General features: G+C 43.9%; 4 protein-coding genes across 4 annotated transcripts; 2 read left to right on the top strand and 2 right to left on the bottom strand.

Moving 5' to 3' along the window:
• Positions 1-461: 461 nt before the first annotated feature.
• Positions 462-2,267, bottom strand: LOC108240534 (UPF0461 protein C5orf24 homolog). Its single transcript, XM_025007610.2, has 2 exons — positions 2,005-2,267; positions 462-1,812 (listed from the first exon to the last, which is right to left on the bottom strand). Exon 2 carries the CDS (start codon positions 1,807-1,809, stop codon positions 1,153-1,155), a length of 657 nt encoding a protein of 218 aa, XP_024863378.1. The 5' UTR covers positions 1,810-1,812; positions 2,005-2,267; the 3' UTR covers positions 462-1,152.
• Positions 2,268-3,369: 1,102 nt separating this feature from the next.
• atp5po (ATP synthase peripheral stalk subunit OSCP) lies at positions 3,370-6,205 on the bottom strand. Its single transcript, XM_017424195.2, has 7 exons — positions 6,099-6,205; positions 5,753-5,803; positions 5,568-5,678; positions 4,994-5,123; positions 4,020-4,132; positions 3,796-3,882; positions 3,370-3,632 (listed from the first exon to the last, which is right to left on the bottom strand). Exons 1-7 carry the CDS (start codon positions 6,123-6,125, stop codon positions 3,522-3,524), a joined length of 630 nt encoding a protein of 209 aa, XP_017279684.1. The 5' UTR covers positions 6,126-6,205; the 3' UTR covers positions 3,370-3,521.
• A 626-nt stretch (positions 6,206-6,831) lies between these two features.
• Positions 6,832-9,239, top strand: LOC108240607 (serine/threonine-protein phosphatase 2A catalytic subunit beta isoform). Its single transcript, XM_017424194.3, has 7 exons — positions 6,832-7,340; positions 7,676-7,885; positions 7,972-8,145; positions 8,232-8,321; positions 8,443-8,604; positions 8,742-8,860; positions 8,978-9,239. The coding sequence occupies exons 1-7, from the start codon at positions 7,239-7,241 to the stop codon at positions 9,048-9,050; spliced, it is 930 nt and encodes a 309-aa protein (XP_017279683.1). The 5' UTR covers positions 6,832-7,238; the 3' UTR covers positions 9,051-9,239.
• A 1,141-nt stretch (positions 9,240-10,380) lies between these two features.
• On the top strand, positions 10,381-18,169 carry sfxn1 (sideroflexin 1). The gene is made up of 11 exons (XM_017424215.3): positions 10,381-10,484; positions 12,485-12,654; positions 12,744-12,914; positions 12,998-13,096; positions 13,188-13,263; positions 13,429-13,514; positions 13,954-14,081; positions 14,167-14,216; positions 14,430-14,479; positions 14,631-14,678; positions 14,778-18,169. Exons 2-11 carry the CDS (start codon positions 12,491-12,493, stop codon positions 14,872-14,874), a joined length of 969 nt encoding a protein of 322 aa, XP_017279704.1. The 5' UTR covers positions 10,381-10,484; positions 12,485-12,490; the 3' UTR covers positions 14,875-18,169.
• Positions 18,170-18,212: the final 43 nt, after the last annotated feature.

Genomic DNA, 18,212 nt, shown 5'->3' with positions numbered 1-18,212 from the left:
ATATGGCCGCCCCCGGACGAAAATGGCTACAACTCGACCGATTTCGAAGGTTTCGAGCTATGATTTGGTGTGGTAGTAGCCGAGCATCATCCCCCCTCGCATCGCAAACCCAGAGCGCTACACTCCGTGCCATTTTCGGGTTTTTTTTTTTGTATCAACTCTGTCTTTCTGTTAGCAAAATATCTCACGGATCACAGCAGATTTTAATGAAGCGTTCAGGAAGTAATCATTAGATGTACATCTACCACTGATTGACTTCAGAAATCATCCCGATTCAACTTGACCAACATAAAGAGGATTGGATGATGGAGATAAGGTCTGGTGTGGTAGTAGGTGAGAGTCATCCCCAACACTCGCTTCACAGCACAGGAGGTCTCACTAAACGGCTACAAAATGGCTACAACGCCATCATGAGATGATCTCAGTTTAATAACCTGGCACGGAAGGCGTCCGGCGATGCGTGTTTCTTCAAGGAATCCAAGGCCTTTAATTTATTCTTACAGTTTCACATACAACACATCAGGGTTCGTTTTACAGTCTACGTTGCATAAGGTTAGTTCGGAAAGTCCTTTTTTTTGTTGTTTTAGTACACTGATTAGTATATAACAACACATAAATGTGGAAGTGCTAATCAGGTGGGACTGGGGATAAAAACAGACAGGAATACATGATCAAAACTATATTTACAAAGTGCAGAAATAGGTACCAAATACTGTGCTAAAAAAGAATAGCAAAAATGATCAGTTTAAGCTATAAAAAAATGGTACAAATTTTAGCTTTGGTGCTAGAGTATATTGTGACATAAAGACCATCCTAGACTACACGTAAAAGACAATAATAACAGCTGTATCGTTATCCTCAGAAAACAAAAAGTTTAACTGTTTGTTTTGGAAAGGAAAGTTCTAACAAAAACAAGATGTTGAAACTCAAATGAACAATGACTGGGAGAGCAGAGAGATTTGAAACACAGACACTTTTTGTGTGTGTGTGTGTGTTGTTCATTTATAAGCATGCATCTGTACCTAACTGGAAGGACAAACGTTAAATCAGTCATCGTAAAGTAAAGTCAGAAATTTTTAAACGAGAGAGAGAAATCAAAATCTCCCAGCATTTTAGAAAGGTTTCCCCTCGTGCAGCCAGGTGCCGGGAGAGCTACTCGCTGCTTTCGCCCGCTTTGCTGCTGGGCTCGCAGAGGTCTCTGCTCTCCATCATGGTGTACACAAACGGCGGGACGTCGCAGCCGGTGAAGTCCAGTTTTTTGGGGACGCTGCAGTTGCTCAAGTCAAATTTCCTGGCGCCGTCGCAACCCAACTCCAGCTTCTTGAGGCGAGCCAGACTCCTGATGCTGCCGGGCGGCCTGCCGGGGCTGACTCTGTACCCCGCTGCCCTGGTGGTCCCCAGGGGCCTCCCGGGGCTGGTTTTGAACCCGGCCGCTCTGGTCGTGCCGAGTGGGCGCCCGGTGCTTGTACGGTACCCGGCTAACTTAGTGGTACCCGACGGCCTGCCTCGCCGCCCCGACTTCACGTCGCCCTTCTTTCTCTTGGAGCCCGCGGCCTCGGTGGCCCGGATCCTGGCGGCGGGCGGCTGGAGGTCGTTCTGGGAGTCCTGCAGCTGGCATGCCACGGCTTTGTGCAATCCCTGGGGCAAGGGAGCGAGGCCGCCAAGGGACAGCTGCAACCCAGGGCTTGCTGGAGAGGCGTAAAACTTGTCAGATTGGGGGCTACATAAATCAAAGTGGCTGGCTGGATGAGAGTCCTCCGCCAGTCCACTCACACAGTAATCACTGCTGTTGTTCACTCGATGCATCATTTCCTGTTGGGGTGCAAACAAATATGAATATTAGGGAGAAAGCCACGTGGAAATGTGAACTACAGTGGGTTACTTCTGATGCAGCAAACTGGCCTCTGGTGCCGTTTCAACATAAAAGTTGGTTGAAGTGCAGTTTTAGCTTTCAAAGCCACAACATTTACAAAAACACCAGGTTACTAACGAAAATGTTCGTACCTCATTTCGTGTTGGACGTTGTAGCGAGAAGGGTTAATTTCGACTCGTTTCCCGCTTGTGTTAGCAACAACATCTTCGTGAAGCCGCGGGACGAACTGCGGCCTGCCGTCTCGGAGCTTTTTTTGTTTTTTCGTTTGGAGGCACGGTGATTCCTGCTGCTCGTTTCAGCTGATGTTGGTTCCTACGGGTGGGTTTAGGCGAGAGCGGAAGCCATTTTTACGCCGAAAAAAAAAAGAATATAACGGGTACGTTCCAACCGCGCATGCGCAACGACGCTTCCTGAAAACGCAGCGGCAGATCAAAGTGACGTAAAGCTCGTAAAACAAGCGTCCTTCCTGTTGTGATGTTCGCAGCGTGATTCCTCTTTTGTTTTAACAATATTACCTTCTGTTATAAATGCGCTGATTCAAAATAAAGACGTTTTGCCTGTCTGTTTGTGGAGTTAAATTATTAGAACATGAGCACTGTTGAATAATTATAAGAATGTCCAAAAAAACAACAATATAGGACAAAGATGCTCAAAAGTATTTATATGAAGAAAAGCCCGATTTGAATAATCATAATTAATTATAAGATAAATATTTATTATTGAATAGTTTATGTGAATGTGGGTATAAGTAGGTAAATGTAAATTGATTTATCTAAATTATTTAGATATATTTATGTAGATATTTATGTATATATAAGTGGATACATTCAGCCAAATACAGCTATTGAAGAATTGTAAATATTTAAATGAACAGGGGTAGGAACACATACTTCTTCAAACACCAGATTACTGTTATTGAAATAGTGTTGAATGTTTGTATGTTACTGACTGAATAACAAACACAACATGAATTATTATATATGAATGTGCTGTATATTAACTCATTGCATGATTACAAGAATGCCCAAACATTTTCTAGTTTAAAAAGCTATTTAATGATTTTTCAAAAGCGTCTAGACGAAGAAAATCCTTGCACTAGCACTATTATTGATCAGTGATGTCTATGTGATATGAACAGAAAAAAATAAAATTAATTACTTGGACTTATGTGCGGGGATGTCTGTGTTGTTAAACATTCATTTGTTGGGTGGCTGTGTTTATGACACAGATGTACATGCTCTGTAGGCATACATGTATTGGTATGACAATTTAAATCACAATTATCAGAGATGGATATTGATTAGATGGTGTAGGAGTGCGAGTATGTGTATATGTATGTAAACATTAGATCATTATACATATAACACGAGAGTATGTGGGTAAATATACATAGATATAATTAAGCACTTATGTATATTTGCAAATAAATGGATAAATGTTTTCTTTTTCCCTTCACTGTTGAAAATTGGTGAATGCAAATCAACAAAAGGCAAAGATTATTTCCCATTTTTGTAGTTTTTATTAACATCTATAAGAACTTAAGCACAAAACACTGGATTTACGGAGTAACCGCAGTGCTAGGACAAGTAGGAATATCCATTCATCATCTCCCCTGATGGTCGCATTTCCAAATTGAAGTCCACAGGACTTAAGTGTCCCTGATGAGCTTGGTCAGCTTCTGGATCTTTGTTTTGGTGGACATGTCCACATATCTGTCTCCGATGCTGACAATCATGCCTCCCAGGATTGAAGGATCTGACTGTAAGGAGGAAACGAGTTGGAATTAGAGGAGTCAAAAATATTGACGATGAATCTGCAAACTGGCACCAGACTGGTTCTGATTTCTTGTCAAACATGAAAAGTAAATGCAGATGGCTGAACAGTTATTTGTTCATTTATGGGATCATGCAGTGGAACCATACTTTTGACTCCAGCTTGATAGTTTCACCCTTCTGAAGAAAGCCTTTCAGAGCTACCTTCAGCTCAGCGAGATTCGCTTCATCCAAAGGCTGAAATGGATCAGATCACAGAATAAATGTAACTTTACTGACTGTGAAAACCCTACAATTTATCTATTTCAAATAAAAAATGATGTTATTTTAAAGTCTAAGAAGATATCTAACTTATCAAACAACTACAAGCATACCTGAGCAGTAGTGACCGAGCAGATGACCTCTCCACGATGTGCACTCATCATTTTGCCAAAAGCACCAATAACATCACCAGTTAGAGGAAGACGACCATTTTCAGCCAAAACACCTATAAACAAAAATGAAATATGTTCAAAACCTGCGTTTATTGATAATGTATAATATATATATATATATATAGCATACAAAGGGCTAAAAAAACATTACTCAGGATCTACATCACATCTCTGCATTAACTACAGAATGTTTTAAGTGGAAACATTAATACTAAAGATGTTCTATCACTGAGAAATCAAAGTAATTATACATTTAAACTACATGCTATATACTCAATTACAGGATATAGCTTCTCTATGCTGACCAGCATAAAATAGGGATTAAGGCATGAAGCTTTTAGGGTAGGTACAATATTTACATCACTTTTGTATCCTGCCTTATCCTGACTCGATGTTATATTTTGATATTCTAGTCAGATGTTACACAATTCACTGTCATCCAGCACTGTGAAGTTTGGGTAGTAAAAAAAACACCTCATGGAGGAACAGCAAAGCATATTCTCTAATTAATCACACAATCTTTAGTCCACAGCTTCTGTTTCCATTTAGTTTAGACATTTATAACCAGGCTGCAATAGTCATTCAGAGTCACTGGCCAAAATACCAGCCGATAACATTTAGAAGAACGGTTGTATTATTCTATCATTAAGGCTTTTTAAAGTGTTGCTGAATATTTTGTATTATAAATAAACAGAGATATTTGGATGCCAATTTAAAAAAAAAAATCTGGAAAGCAAACCCAATTGTTAACATAAAAGAAGAAAACTTCACCAGTCGATAGGTTTAAATTTTAATTTGAGGCAGCCCCAGTATTAACACTACACAAACACTAAATAAAAATACACACATTACTGTGGTACACTCATAAATCAATAATAGAATGAAGCATAGCACCATTATCAGGGCTCACTTACTGATGAGGTTGTCAGTGATGGGTGAAACCTTGGCCTTTGTAAGAGCATCGCGTAAAGCCTTCTGCTTGATGTTGCGCTTCACATGAGGATTCATTAAAACACTGGACACCTTGGGGTCCTTGATCAGGGTCTGATAAAACAAGATGGCACACCAATTTATTTTGTACTCTGAAGGAAAGTTAGATCAGGGCTGAAGCAGTGTAAATTAGAAAAGGTTGGTCCATGATCAGACCGTTTTAAAAAGAGCACAAATGGTACTTTTCATATTCTTACAGCCATCCTAAAGTGTATTAGTACAATAAAGTTTTGTGTTAAACCAAATGATTACGATTGAAAAGGCATTTAAAGAACTTTCAAATAATGCCAATAATAATGGTTACTTTTCCTTTTTATGATTAATGTAGATTCTCATTATTCTAGCCAAGAAAATTTGATTATTATTATAGGTAGGAAAGTCACAAATTTAGTGGTTGGACCCAATATGGCAGCTGAGTCACTGATACTAACAAACCTGTTACAACAGCCTTTATATCACCTAAGAATAAAGAACAAGTGTGCTGTTTTTTAGACTTACAGAAACTTTTCCCAGCTCCTGCTCCACTTGGTCCAGTTTGTTCTGCTTGCTGGCAGCTGAGAACAGAGCAGTGGCATAGCGACCCTCCACTCCATATACCTGGATAGGAGGCTAGAGGGGGAAAAAAACAAAGTTAAATCAAATAAAATTAACAATCAGGTGAGGATTAAATGCAGGTTATTTACCTTTATCAGTTTAGCTACAGGTCTGACCACAGACGTGCTGAACTGGCGAGCCTAAAGAAAAAAAATTATGTTAAGAAACCATTTTAACACAACAAGAAAGCCAAACCTGAGCTAATGAACTGTTGACGCTCTTTGCGCCGCTTTCACGTTAAAGGCAGTTAGCTGGATGCTAACGTGTTAGCAGTCATTCAAGTGCAACACCTCGTGTACGTTTTCTAAACATTCAGCGTCACCTTTTGGCCACACGAACAATTTAAATAATTAACACATGTTTTTATGCTTGGACTTTATCGACTGGAACTTCAATAAAATCACTTACAAAACGGGGAATATTTGAATGCTTTACCTGCTGTCCTAGCATGAACGCAGCCATTTTCTCCTACAGCTGTCCAGAGTAGAACAAGCGACTGCGCATGCGTTCTTCAAAGGAAGCCGTTGTATTGTGGGTAATGTAGTTTTTCGCGCGAACAGCGTTGCGTCCAGACACAGGAACAGAAACTCTTAAAAGCCCATTTTATAACCGTAAAGTTTTAAAGGACATGATTAATGATCTTGTAAAATGTATTTTTATAAGCAAATATACAACCAAATTAAATATTTTGAAGAGGTGTATCTTTCTGTACAAACTTAGTAAACTTATTTTTATCCAAATGTTAGTCTTTACCTCACTGGCAGCCCTACGACATCTAGTTTTTAGTGCCTAAAATCGGTCTTAATTTGTCCAACTGGGACAGGACTCAAACATGGAACTGGAAATAAATGGACATGGAGGAGACAATAGGAAGAAAAAATGAAAATAGGGAAATAATAGACAAGAAAACAAATCTATTGTTGATTAAAAAGTGACCATAAAAATATTGTATTAAATAATTTCACGAAAATTAAATAAAGAATTAATACAGGAAAACAACCCCCCCCCCTCCATAAATTTATGCTACATTTTATAGCTAGAGATTTGTCTACAATTTTTTTGTTCCAGTTGTTAATTTATTTAATAAGACATATTTTATTATGTATTTATTGTTCAATTGTGCTCTTACACATGTTAACATGTAATTAATAACTAAATCCACATCAACATGCGTTGCACAGATACAGGAGCGTGATTAAATGACCAAACAGCCTGCCATACCGTTAAAGAAAATGCGTTCATCATATTCGGCTGCGGCACGTTTGAGGTCCGTCGGATAACAGACAACCGTCGGCACAGATTAAAAATCACATTTTTTAGTTAGCAGAAGCGTTTTTGTATCGACATCCATCTGAGGGGGACGCAGCGGGGTCAGGTGGTTTATTTTATTCCCGTGGACCACACACACACTCACACCCACCCACCCACACCCACACACACACACACACACACCATCACCTGCTAATGTTAGTAAGCACGTACTAACGTAGCCCAAAACGTAACGGTTTCCTGGGGGATAAAAAAAAAAAAAGGAAACTGGTCCTGGTCGGCTCGACAGCTGACCGCAAACCAGACATGGACGACAAGTCTTTCACCAAGGAGCTGGACGGGTGGATCGAACAGCTGAACGAGTGCAAACAGCTGACGGAGAACCAGGTCAAGCTGCTCTGCGAAAAGGTAAGATGGAGCTGGATGCTAGCTGGACGTTAGCCGCGCGCGCGCCACCTGAACCCTGCGGGCTGCGGGAGCTACGGCGCGTTGGTGCGGGATGACTAGTTGTTGCGTGTGAGCCCTTTTTTGTTGTTGTTGCTGCTTTGGCAGAAACGTCATTGGACTACAATGCGTTTTACGAGATAAGATGGAGGAGAGCCTAAAATAACCTGCTGCACTGACTGCCAACTGTTTCCCCCTGAATCAGGACGGGTTTGAGGGGCTCCCACACACACACACACACACACTGCGCCAGGGACCTGCTCACCTGCAGCTTCCTGTCTCTCCCCTCTCTGTTCTAGGCCAAGGAGATCCTGACAAAGGAGTCCAACGTCCAGGAGGTGAGATGCCCGGTGACCGTCTGCGGGGACGTCCACGGCCAGTTCCACGACCTGATGGAGCTGTTCAAGATAGGAGGGAAGTCCCCAGACACCAACTACCTCTTCATGGGGGACTACGTGGACCGAGGCTACTACTCCGTGGAGACCGTCTCGCTCCTGGTTTCTCTTAAGGTGGAAACGAACAGCTGCGGCTTTAACGTGGTCTACTGTAAAGCGGGATCATCAGGTGTTCGTAAATGTGTTTGTTTTTCTGACAGGTAAGGTTCCCTGAACGGATCACCATCCTCAGAGGGAACCACGAGAGCAGGCAGATCACACAGGTGTACGGCTTCTACGACGAGTGCCTGAGAAAGTACGCCAACGCCAACGTTTGGAAGTACTTCACAGACCTTTTCGACTACCTGCCCCTCACCGCGCTCGTAGACAACCAGGTAGGGTCGCCTAACGCACGTTTCCGTGCAAGCTCAGGGTTTGGGCATTCTGTCATTCCTCATCCCCTTCCGAACCTTCTCTTAAGATTTTCTGTCTCCACGGAGGACTGTCCCCTTCCATCGACACGCTGGAGCACATCAGAGCGCTGGATCGTCTGCAGGAGGTTCCACACGAGGTACTCTACGTTAACCAGCAGCTAGATCTTAGAAAATGTTTAGGTTAAATGCTTTGATCCGTCGTCAAGTCAAATCTTCCATTTTTCCACAAATGATAAAGCAGTGCTGCTGTTTCCTCAGGGTCCAATGTGCGACTTGCTATGGTCGGACCCAGATGACCGCGGCGGCTGGGGAATCTCGCCGCGCGGAGCCGGTTACACGTTCGGCCAGGACATTTCCGAGACTTTCAACCACGCCAACGGCCTGACTTTGGTCTCAAGAGCCCACCAGCTGGTGATGGAGGTACTCCGACTTTGGTTTTCCACTGAAACGACCATTCAGGGGTTTCCCTCAGCTTGTGAATCAAAGAATTTATGGAATCTCAGCAGCTGTCCTGACACGGTTTGCAGTCGGTAACATGCGGTGTCTCCTCGATCCAGGGTTACAACTGGTGCCACGACCGCAACGTGGTGACCATCTTCAGCGCTCCGAATTATTGTTACCGTTGTGGGAACCAAGCAGCAATCATGGAGCTGGATGACACGCTGAAATACTCCTTGTACGTAATGTTTAAAAGTAGCTGTGATCTCGAGGTTTTGGATTACTTTCTTCTTTTTTGCAGGGTGGGGAAATAATCCTAACGAGAACTCCTGCCGCTGCTTTCGTTTCGTTTCAGCCTACAGTTTGACCCCGCGCCACGCAGAGGAGAGCCCCACGTGACGCGGCGCACGCCAGACTACTTCCTGTAAGGACTGCCGGTGAGAATGGAAGCAAGCTGCGCAAAAAGGCTATAGAGAGGGGAAGCAATCGGTCGTGCACAACGTGGCTGCCATATTCAGAATAAAATACAGACTTTTATATCTATCCAACCACCACCGTCGCCCCAATTTTTTTTTTTAGCTATCTGCACGTTTAAACCGCTAGGAATGATTGCAACACTAAACAATGCTGGTTATGATATCTGCTGACGTGTCAAGATAATACAAACTAATTAATCTCCAGGTTTTTTTTTCAGTGGTATTTGTTTAAAAGCGTTAATGATGACCAGAGTGTTTTGGATTATAAACTATTATGTGCGTCTTTGAAATGGCATGGCCTCAGATCCAAAGTAGTAATACCCGTATTGTGATTTTTTTTTTTTAATTTATTAAGAAAAGGTTTATTTTATGACAGTAATGTGATAAGGTTAAACGTCAGCTGTGAGTAAGTTTTGTCTCTACTTTTGTACCTCGTTTTGATCACATGGCACTGACAGAAGACGTTCTTTTCACGCTGCTTTAGTCCCAAGTAGTTTCCTATTTTGACTCTTAGAAGAGGCAATGTAAATTATTTACGTGCCTGTTATATTGTTATAAATGTCTTTTAATATATGAAATCAAACAATGTTTTGCAGCCTCTGCTGTTGTCCAAAATAAACGCTAAAGTTGCTTTTGTCATGATTCCTGACAGCATTTTTCTCCTGTAGTTCTCCACAGCCACCGCTAGATGGAGACAAATATCGACTCATCAAATCTGATGAAATAATCTGTAAAATGACGATCAGCCTTGTGCTGAAAACTGGATTTTATTTATATTAGTCGGTTGTTATTTTTATTTTTTTTATTTTTCTTTAAAAAAAACAAACATGCAATTTGATTTTTGCCATAGAAATTTACACCATAAGTGTGCTATAAGGTTTTTTTCTCTTTATATATGTTTTATAATTTTATAAACCAAACAAGGTTTTGTTTTAACGTCTAATTACCCTTTTTTTAATGTTAGTTTTGCCTGTGCTTCTTGTTTTTTTACACAAAAACTGCATGTATGAAAATTCTTTTAAGTTTTGAGTCATTAATGATTTACTGTTTGTTAGCAGCACCGACGGATGTAGCGCCCAACTCACCTCTCAAAATAAAAGCATGGTTTAAAAAGAAACAAACGAGTTGAACATTTGTTTGTCAAATTAGAGTTTTTTCTAGGTCTTGCTGCTTTATAAAACAGTACGACACAGATGTGTATTTTCAGGCTGCTTGTGTGTTTGAATATCGAAGCGTTTTTGTAGTAAGAAAATGAGCGGGGCTTTTATTTTTATGGGCAGCTTCCTGTTAGGGGAGGATGTGGCTCGGGGCACTTTGTGCGCGAGCTGACGCTGGGTGCAGGGACAATTAGCTGGCTGGGGACACCGCTGTCGGACTCTCGGCGCAGTAAGTAACCTGGTTGCTCGGTTGTTTTTTGTTTTGTTTTTGTTTTTTGTTGTCTGGACCTCGCAGAGCGGAACCGCCGTGTCTCGGCGGGTCGCACGGTTCGGTTCGGCTCCTGCTGATACTAGTTGAATCAGCAGCGCGCGCACAGCTGGAACAGGAATATACCGGGCAGACAGGCGGCCGTGGCTCAATGTAGACAGCTGGAACGATTTTCTTTCTTCTTCTCCTCCCTCCGGATGCAGAAGCTTTCTTTCTTTATTTTCTTCTCCAGATGTTGAAACCATAAACGGCGAGCGGAGGGTCCAGATTCGTCTGGTTCACGCCGGGTTGAACGTGAAATCAGAGCAGCAGCAGCAAGAAAAAAAAAAAGGCGAAAAGCAGCGTTTATCCAGGCTGACACGAGTCAGCTTGATTCTGTTAGCGGCTCGGTCAGTTCCTACCACGCTGCTCGGGTTTTAGAGCCTAAATGCTGTTTTTTGTTATTTATTATACGGAGTTTTGTCGTAAATTGCAGGTTAATGTGTAGCCACGCAGGCTGCTCCTGATTGGCTGAGAGTGAGGGCAAAAAGCAGCGGATCAAAGGCCGAGTCTGTCCAAAGTTCAACCCTCTCATGTCTCATTCATTCATTCATTTATTGCTCAGGATCACATTGACCCTAATGATAATAAGGACTTTGACAAGAGGAAGGGATCTGCAGCCTTGAATGCCGATTGCCTTGAAGGCGATCATGTGTCTGTTAGCAAAATATCTCATGAACCAGAGGTCGGATTTTGATGAAATCTTCAGGAAGTAATCATTAGATGCCCCTTCTACGAATCATTAACTTTAGGAGTCACCCCAATTCAAGATGGCCGCCACAGAGCCCGGATTGTAGAAAACGAAAAAGTGTCTCCAGTTCAGTCAGTTTCACAAATATTGTGTTAGGATGTGGTGTGGTAGTAGCTGAGACTGACTCCCAGCAAGTATGCTGATTGCTAACAAATCAAGTGAGATCTTGGTTTAAAATTTCGCCCAGAACTAGTCGGAGTCCGCTCCTTTCTGTCTGTTAGCAAAATATCTCATGAACAGCTGGACAGATTTTAATGAAACTCTCAGACGCTGCTCGCTGCTTGTACGTCTGCAACTGATTGACTTTTGGACTCACCCCAATTCAAGTTGGCCGCCACAGTTAAGCCAACACAAAAAATGGCAATAATCCTGTCACTTTTATCGATATTGAGCTAAAACCTGATGTGGTAGTAGCTGAGAGTCATCCTCCACACACGCTTTAAACGCTAATGGATCATGCATGTAAAGTCATGTACAAGTTTTGGCCCAAGCAGCTGTAACTCTGTTCCCTCTTATTACCGCTGGCGGGCGATATGCATTCCTGTTATGAGCACTAGGCCTTTAATTGAATATTTTGTTGCCTGTCTGGCGAGAGCCCCGTTGAGTTTTTAAGTTTAATCCAAAGAGGCGGCGTGTCTTCAGTTATTATTCAGCGGGAGACAGTTTGCAGTCCTGCAGCCATCTTTGAGATCCTCGCAGCTGAGCGTCATGTGTGGACTTGCTGCTCCTCTGCGCTGTCCTCGCCGTCACTCCCAGTGATCTGAGGGAAAATGGGGGGGGTGGGAAAACTTGATCAGACTGAGTTGCGTGCACGAAGACGGGGAAGGGCAAAGCGCGCCACACGGTGCACCTTCGGCACTGATTGATTCATTTATCCAAGGCGGATACTAGCAGAGGCGTTCAGCACTTCCCTCCTTTCAGGCACAGTTTGAGTGTGTGTGTGTGTGTGCGTGTGCCGCGCAACCCGCAGCGGGGCTTTAATTCAGTGCTCGACAACCTCTGTACCATGGCAGGCCATCGCCATGGCAACGTTATGCTGAATTAGCAGCGTGGCAGCAGAGAGAAGAGCATTGTCTCACACACACACACACACCCTCCCCTCCTCTGACTTGTGTCGTTCAAAGAATGTGGAGCGAACGCTCCCGTCAGTTTTAACGCTTTCCCTCCCCAGACAAAGATGGCAGCAGAGCTATCAACCTCCATCAACATCAAGGAGCCGCGGTGGGACCAGAGCACCTTCGTGGGGCGAGCCAAACACTTCTTCACCGTCACGGATCCCAGGAACGTCCTCCTGACCAATGAGCAGCTCGCCCACGCCCACAGAATCATCACCGACTACAGGTACATCACCCCCCCCCCCCCAAAATCCCCATCTCACCCCTGACCTCCGCTCAGGTGCTGAAATCACTCCATGTTTTCCCGTCCCGCAGAAAAGGAGTCGTCTCCCCGGGGCTGACGGAGGACGAGCTGTGGAGAGCCAAGTATGTGTTCGACTCGGCCTTCCACCCGGACACCGGGGAGAAGATGGTCCTGATCGGCCGCATGTCGGCGCAGGTTCCCATGAACATGACCATCACCGGCTGCATGATGACCTTTTATAAGTAAGCTCCATGGAACGCTGCGGCCAAAGATTCCCGGGGGTGCGGGCTCGTTCTTGTTCACGCCTCCCCGTTGATCTTTCCAGGACGACCCCCGCCGTCCTGTTCTGGCAGTGGATCAATCAGTCCTTCAACGCAATAGTCAACTACACCAACAGGAGCGGCGACGCTCCCATCACAGTCAAGTAAGGCGCCGATGCCGGGGGGTCGTGGCTCTGACACTAATAGCCCGGTAATTCGGCACTTCCTGTCTAACGCCACTCTTCTTCTTTGCAGTCAGCTTGGCACAGCTTATGTGTCTGCCACTACGGGGGCAGTCGCCACCGCTCTAGGACTAAACGCACTAACAAAGGTATCAGTCCGCCTAACCCCCATCTACCGCGCCTCCATTTTAATCCGTTCACCTTGTCGCTCTCGGGGATCGCGCCGCGTCAAACTCGGCTGGCGTAAAAAGCTGCTCTTGTCGAGTCATCGTGCCACCGAGCTCACCGAGTGTTTTTCCTCCCTCCTGTCGCAGCACGTCTCCCCTCTGATCGGACGCTTCGTCCCGTTTGCTGCTGTAGCTGCTGCCAACTGTATCAACATCCCTCTGATGAGACAAAGGTAACGACACGCAGTAGTACTCATTCCTTGAAGAAATGCAGAAGAAATGCATACCACCCGCTGCCTTTGTGTCCTTGTAACCTTGTGAAGTACGTTAATGCACGATCTCACTCAGTATCACAAGACGAGTTAGCTCAAGGTGCATGTTGGAGATGACTTTCAGCTACTACCACGTCAAAGATCTTGGAATATTGAATTTAATCCTGGAGGATTAGATAAACTGCTGCTCACAGATGTGTAATCTTGGATCATTTCCATCCAACGAACTGATCACTGGATGTTTGTCTGAAATATCCCACCTGTTTTTCTGCTCTACATCGTATCTTCCAGGTTTTCGTTGATACCGTTTTTACAGCATTTTTGCAAACATTTTGCACCTTTTTTTCCCCATTTTCTCGTTCCGTTCTATTTAACCCCCCCTTCTCCTTCCCGTCCTCAGGGAGCTCCAACATGGCATTCCTATAACGGATGAAAACGACAACAGGTTAGGGGAGTCTACGAAGGCTGCTCAGCAGGCCATCTCTCAGGTCGTGGTGTCCAGGATCCTCATGGCCTCTCCAGGGATGGGTACGGAAAGCTCCGATTTAAAACAAACAAACATTTTAACACAAATGTTTTTACGTAAAGTAACACCACATTGGTGTTTTCCCAGCTATCCCCCCGTTTTTAATGAATCACCTGGAGAAGAAGGCTTTCCTGAAGGTACGTGGTTCTTGTTCGATGGCCGCTGCGTTGTTTTTTTTGTTTTTTTTAAGACGCCAAGTAAATAATGCTGAGTTTGAAACTGCCGCCGTGGGAAGCATTTGGCCCCTTTTTTTTAGAAATCACACGTCGGAGGAGTGAAAAGCGGCCCGGGTGCGGTGGTTCGCCGCGGTCTTTGTGCGCCTCGTTCATTTTTCTGCCGTTCCCTTTCAGCGCTTCCCATGGATGAGTGCACCTATTCAGGTCGGCCTGGTGGGATTCTGGTGAGTGGTCAGAGACGGGGGCCCAGCCGATGAGCCCTCATCAGCAAATCCTCTCAAATTTCTGCCTGATCTCTCTCTCTGAGCCTTTAGGGCGACGAGATGAAGTCTGTAACTTTCAACCATCTTTTTTTTTACTTTTCTTTTCCTTTAGCCTGGTGTTCGCCACGCCTCTGTGCTGCGCGCTGTTCCCTCAGAAGAGGTGAGTGAAAACAAAAAACCTGCCTCCGAACCCGATCTGGAGACGGCGGCCACACGCCCGTTAACCCTCTCCGCCCTCTTCGCTCTCTCTCCCCGCCAGCTCCATGTCGGTCAGCCGCTTGGAGCCGGAGCTGCGGGAGAAAATCCGAGCCAGCCACCCGGGCGTGGAGAGGGTCTACTTCAACAAGGGGCTATGAGGGCCGCCGCCATAACGCCGCCGCCGCTGCCATCGCAGGCTCGGCCCCCCCTCCGCCTTCCCCGCCTGCTCCTCCTCATTCGGTGTGCCAAAGTTAAGTTCGTTTCGTCACGTTTCCACCGCTCAGATACACATCCGAGGACTCGGTCAGCGCAGTCAAAATCAGGGACAAATGCTTGCTTTCACCACGAAACGGCGAGAGATTTTCTCCCCACAGCTGTATTCTGGCTTAAGTGAAATGAACCTTCTTCTTTCTTTTATTTAATTTAATTTTGTCACACCTAACTAACTAACTAACCGTGCCATCGGTGTGACGCAGCACCACGTGCGTCTGCCAAACCTCGACTCACGTGTTGAGTTTTATTTCGAAGTTCTGATAACAGAGTTCATTTATTTTAGCCAAACGACTGACATTAATCTGATCACGTGTCCAAAACTCAGCTCTCAAGGGACCTGCCCTGCAGAATGTGAAGGGCCAACATGGTGCTACTCTTTAACGGTCGGCGCTCAGCATCCTATTTATTCCGCCTGCCAGGCACGGCGCGGACAAATCGCCCTTCGCACGGGCGTCGCGGGTCAGTTAAAAAGGCGTCGCTTTTTTTGTTTGTGGAGGCTGACTGGTCTTAACATTTCAGCAAATTCAACAAGCGAGAAGAAGGCTGCACAAAACAATGCATTTTAAACTAAAGCGGAAGTTAAATCGTATTGTTTCTGAGGTCTTAAAAACTTTCGTACACATGCAGCGACAGACAGTTTTTCTACTCATCGGTATAGCTGGGGTTCATTTTGGGGCTTTTAATGTTTTATTTGACTTATTTCTTTCCAGATTGTACAGATTGAAAAATATTGGACGGGTTTAAATGTATTGTGGGGTTTCTCTAATCCACACACGCTCACACCTATAATAAGTACAAATATTTACATATATCGTCATTAATATTTGCTCGAACGTCTCATACCCAGGTGCACCTCGACCACACGGGTTTTTGCATCCAGCAGCAAGCCCCTGGCGTAGTCCTGGCTGGATAATTGACCACTTAGTTGGTTGGTTTCCTGGAAAAGGCCTGCCTTTTAAGCATTACAATTTTGCAATAAGCATGTCGAGCAGAAAATCCAAGATATGAGACCAGTGGTGTGCAGTCCTGGTCCTGGGGGGCCTCCATTCTGCAGGTTTTAGATGTTTCTCTGCTCTTCAGCGGGTCTTCAGGTTCTGTAGAAGCCTGTTGGTCAGTCATTGATTCAAATCAGGTGTCAGAGCAGAGAAACACGTAAAACTTGCAGGATAGAGGCCCACAGGACCAGGACTGGACACCGCTGACTTAGAGGCAGCATGACCCAACACCAAACTGTAAACAGACATGTTCTATGCACCACAAGTCTGCTGCTCTCCAAAGATTCATCAGCAAGTCTTATTTTTCCACAACATCCAGGTTTTTAAGAAGGCCATTCCAAGTCAAGTGAAATTTATTTATATAGCACTTTTCAGCAACAAGGCAGCTCAAAGTGCTTTACATCACGAAAACACAAAAATACAGAGTCATCATGAAAACACACAATGATAGCAAACTAGGATATAAACGGCTAAATTAAACTTATCTAAAACGAGTCATACTAAAGATAAACTGAGGAAAACCAAACTAAGATATGATAAACTGATAATAAGAACTAAACTAGGATCAGAATGATACAAGCTAAGATAGTCTGAACTAAACTAAGAGTTAAAATGTTTCAATAAAAGGCCAACTAAAGGCGCCAAAAGGCTTTAAAAAAATTCAGAAGCTAAATGTTAGCCATGTTAGCCAAGGCTTCAGCCTTGATTGTTTTGTTTTGTTTTGTTTTGTTTCATCAGAGGGTGACGGGTGAGTATCGATCAGTCCGATGATTACTGTCCAACAAATACTTTTTATGCTGTCAAAGGGGAAACTACCAGCTGCAGTCGATCTTGATCACTAAAGAGAAGTTGAAAGGCCTTAATCGCATAAGTTAAAACATTATAGATCCTTCAACACTAATTCCTGAAAGTATGTATGTCTCTGAGCCTGTGTGTGTTAGAGGAAACTCAGAGTAGAGTCAAACTTGTGGTTTTATGTTGTATAATCTTTTGGACGAATCATTAAAAGCCCTAAAACTAATGACACTCATGGCGATGATGGGAGGGGGATGGGGGGCGTAAACCTCTGACTGCATCTCATGAACTCATACAGAACAGAAGGATCAGTGTCTTCGTGAACTCAGGCTGGTGTGTGAACTTTACTCAACATTTCGGCTCGGTGCGTTTCAGCCTCCTGCTTTGTGTTACCGGTTAAAAATAAAAAGCTTTTAGTTACACAAGCTCTCACTATCAGAGTTCAGACCCGCTCTGGATGTGGTAACGTTCTCCTTTTTGTCTCCCAGATGACTCAGCTGTGTTTGGACACAGCAGGTGGTTTGAACTTTCTCTGGGTTTTTTTTTGTATTCTCCCCCCCTCAACCTGTGCTGGTGTATAAAACTGTACCGACACATCAGCGAGTCTGGATTCTCACTAAATGTTTATAAATCAGGGACGAGGGGGACGAAGATGAACCTAAAGCCACAACATTTCCAGCAAAGCATCACCCGTTTGAATCTGTGCATTTATTTCAAATGTTTGAAAGCACCAGGATGGCGCTGAAGTCGTGTTCCTGTGTTAAGTGTTTGTTTTTAAACGCACACATCAGAAAACTCATCCGGTTCATTTCATGGGGCTCATTTCAGTAAAGTGTTAAATGTTTCTCGAGCTGTAGTCTCCCCACCTAGATCTCTGTTGTCGAAGTAACTTTAGACTCGGTGTTTCCAGGATGACGTGTCGGACTCGGAGTTTAATGTCCTTGTGTTCGAGGTAACTGAATGTAGCGTTTTTTTTTCTTTTCCCCTTGTTCCGGGTGTTTACGGCGTGTTCGTCTAGAGAAGCACAAAGTTTTAACGTGTGAAAAATGCTGCACATTTTAAAGGAAAGAAAAAAACACTTGCTCAGTTTCCTGACCACAGTAATCAGCAAAGGAAAGAAGAAAAATGCTTCCTCTTTGGAAGAAATATTTTAGTTTTTTTTCTTGATCTTTACCTGCATTTTAATGAGAAAATTCCTCTTATTTGTTAAAGATTTAACTTGCTAATAGAGAGGTTTAAAGGGGTACAAATGTGACACAAATCTACAGCTCGCATCGATTAAAAAAAGAATATTTTTAAATACTGTAACAAACTGTTTGTGATTGTTTTGCGGTACTCTGGGGTGATGTAATGTTGACAATAACTGGATAAAATAAAAGTTGATTCAGTCTTCGGTTTGTTGCTCATCAGCACCAACTTGTGGACACAGCTGG

Source organism: Kryptolebias marmoratus, linkage group LG9, assembly GCF_001649575.2.
Source record: "Kryptolebias marmoratus isolate JLee-2015 linkage group LG9, ASM164957v2, whole genome shotgun sequence".
Lineage (NCBI taxonomy): Eukaryota > Metazoa > Chordata > Actinopteri > Cyprinodontiformes > Rivulidae > Kryptolebias > Kryptolebias marmoratus.
The sequence above is the reverse complement of the archived record's forward strand: the minus strand, read 5'-3'. Positions and strand labels throughout refer to the sequence as shown.

Coding starts and splice junctions, on each gene's coding strand:
- LOC108240534 (XM_025007610.2), bottom strand. CDS start 1,809: ATGATGCATCGAGTGAACAACAGCAGTGATTACTGTGTGAGTGGACTG.
- atp5po (XM_017424195.2), bottom strand. CDS start 6,125: ATGGCTGCGTTCATGCTAGGACAGCAG. Junction 5,679..5,752: donor CTGTAGCTAAACTGATAAAG/GTAAATAACCTG, acceptor TTCCCCCTCTAG/CCTCCTATCCAGGTATATGG. Junction 5,124..5,567: donor AGGAGCTGGGAAAAGTTTCT/GTAAGTCTAAAA, acceptor TTGTTTTATCAG/ACCCTGATCAAGGACCCCAA.
- LOC108240607 (XM_017424194.3), top strand. CDS start 7,239: ATGGACGACAAGTCTTTCACCAAGGAGCTGGACGGGTGGATCGAACAG. Junction 7,341..7,675: donor TCAAGCTGCTCTGCGAAAAG/GTAAGATGGAGC, acceptor TCTCTGTTCTAG/GCCAAGGAGATCCTGACAAA. Junction 8,322..8,442: donor TGCAGGAGGTTCCACACGAG/GTACTCTACGTT, acceptor CTGTTTCCTCAG/GGTCCAATGTGCGACTTGCT.
- sfxn1 (XM_017424215.3), top strand. CDS start 12,491: ATGGCAGCAGAGCTATCAACCTCCATCAACATCAAGGAGCCGCGGTGG. Junction 13,264..13,428: donor GACTAAACGCACTAACAAAG/GTATCAGTCCGC, acceptor CTCCTGTCGCAG/CACGTCTCCCCTCTGATCGG. Junction 14,679..14,777: donor GCGCTGTTCCCTCAGAAGAG/GTGAGTGAAAAC, acceptor TCTCCCCGCCAG/CTCCATGTCGGTCAGCCGCT.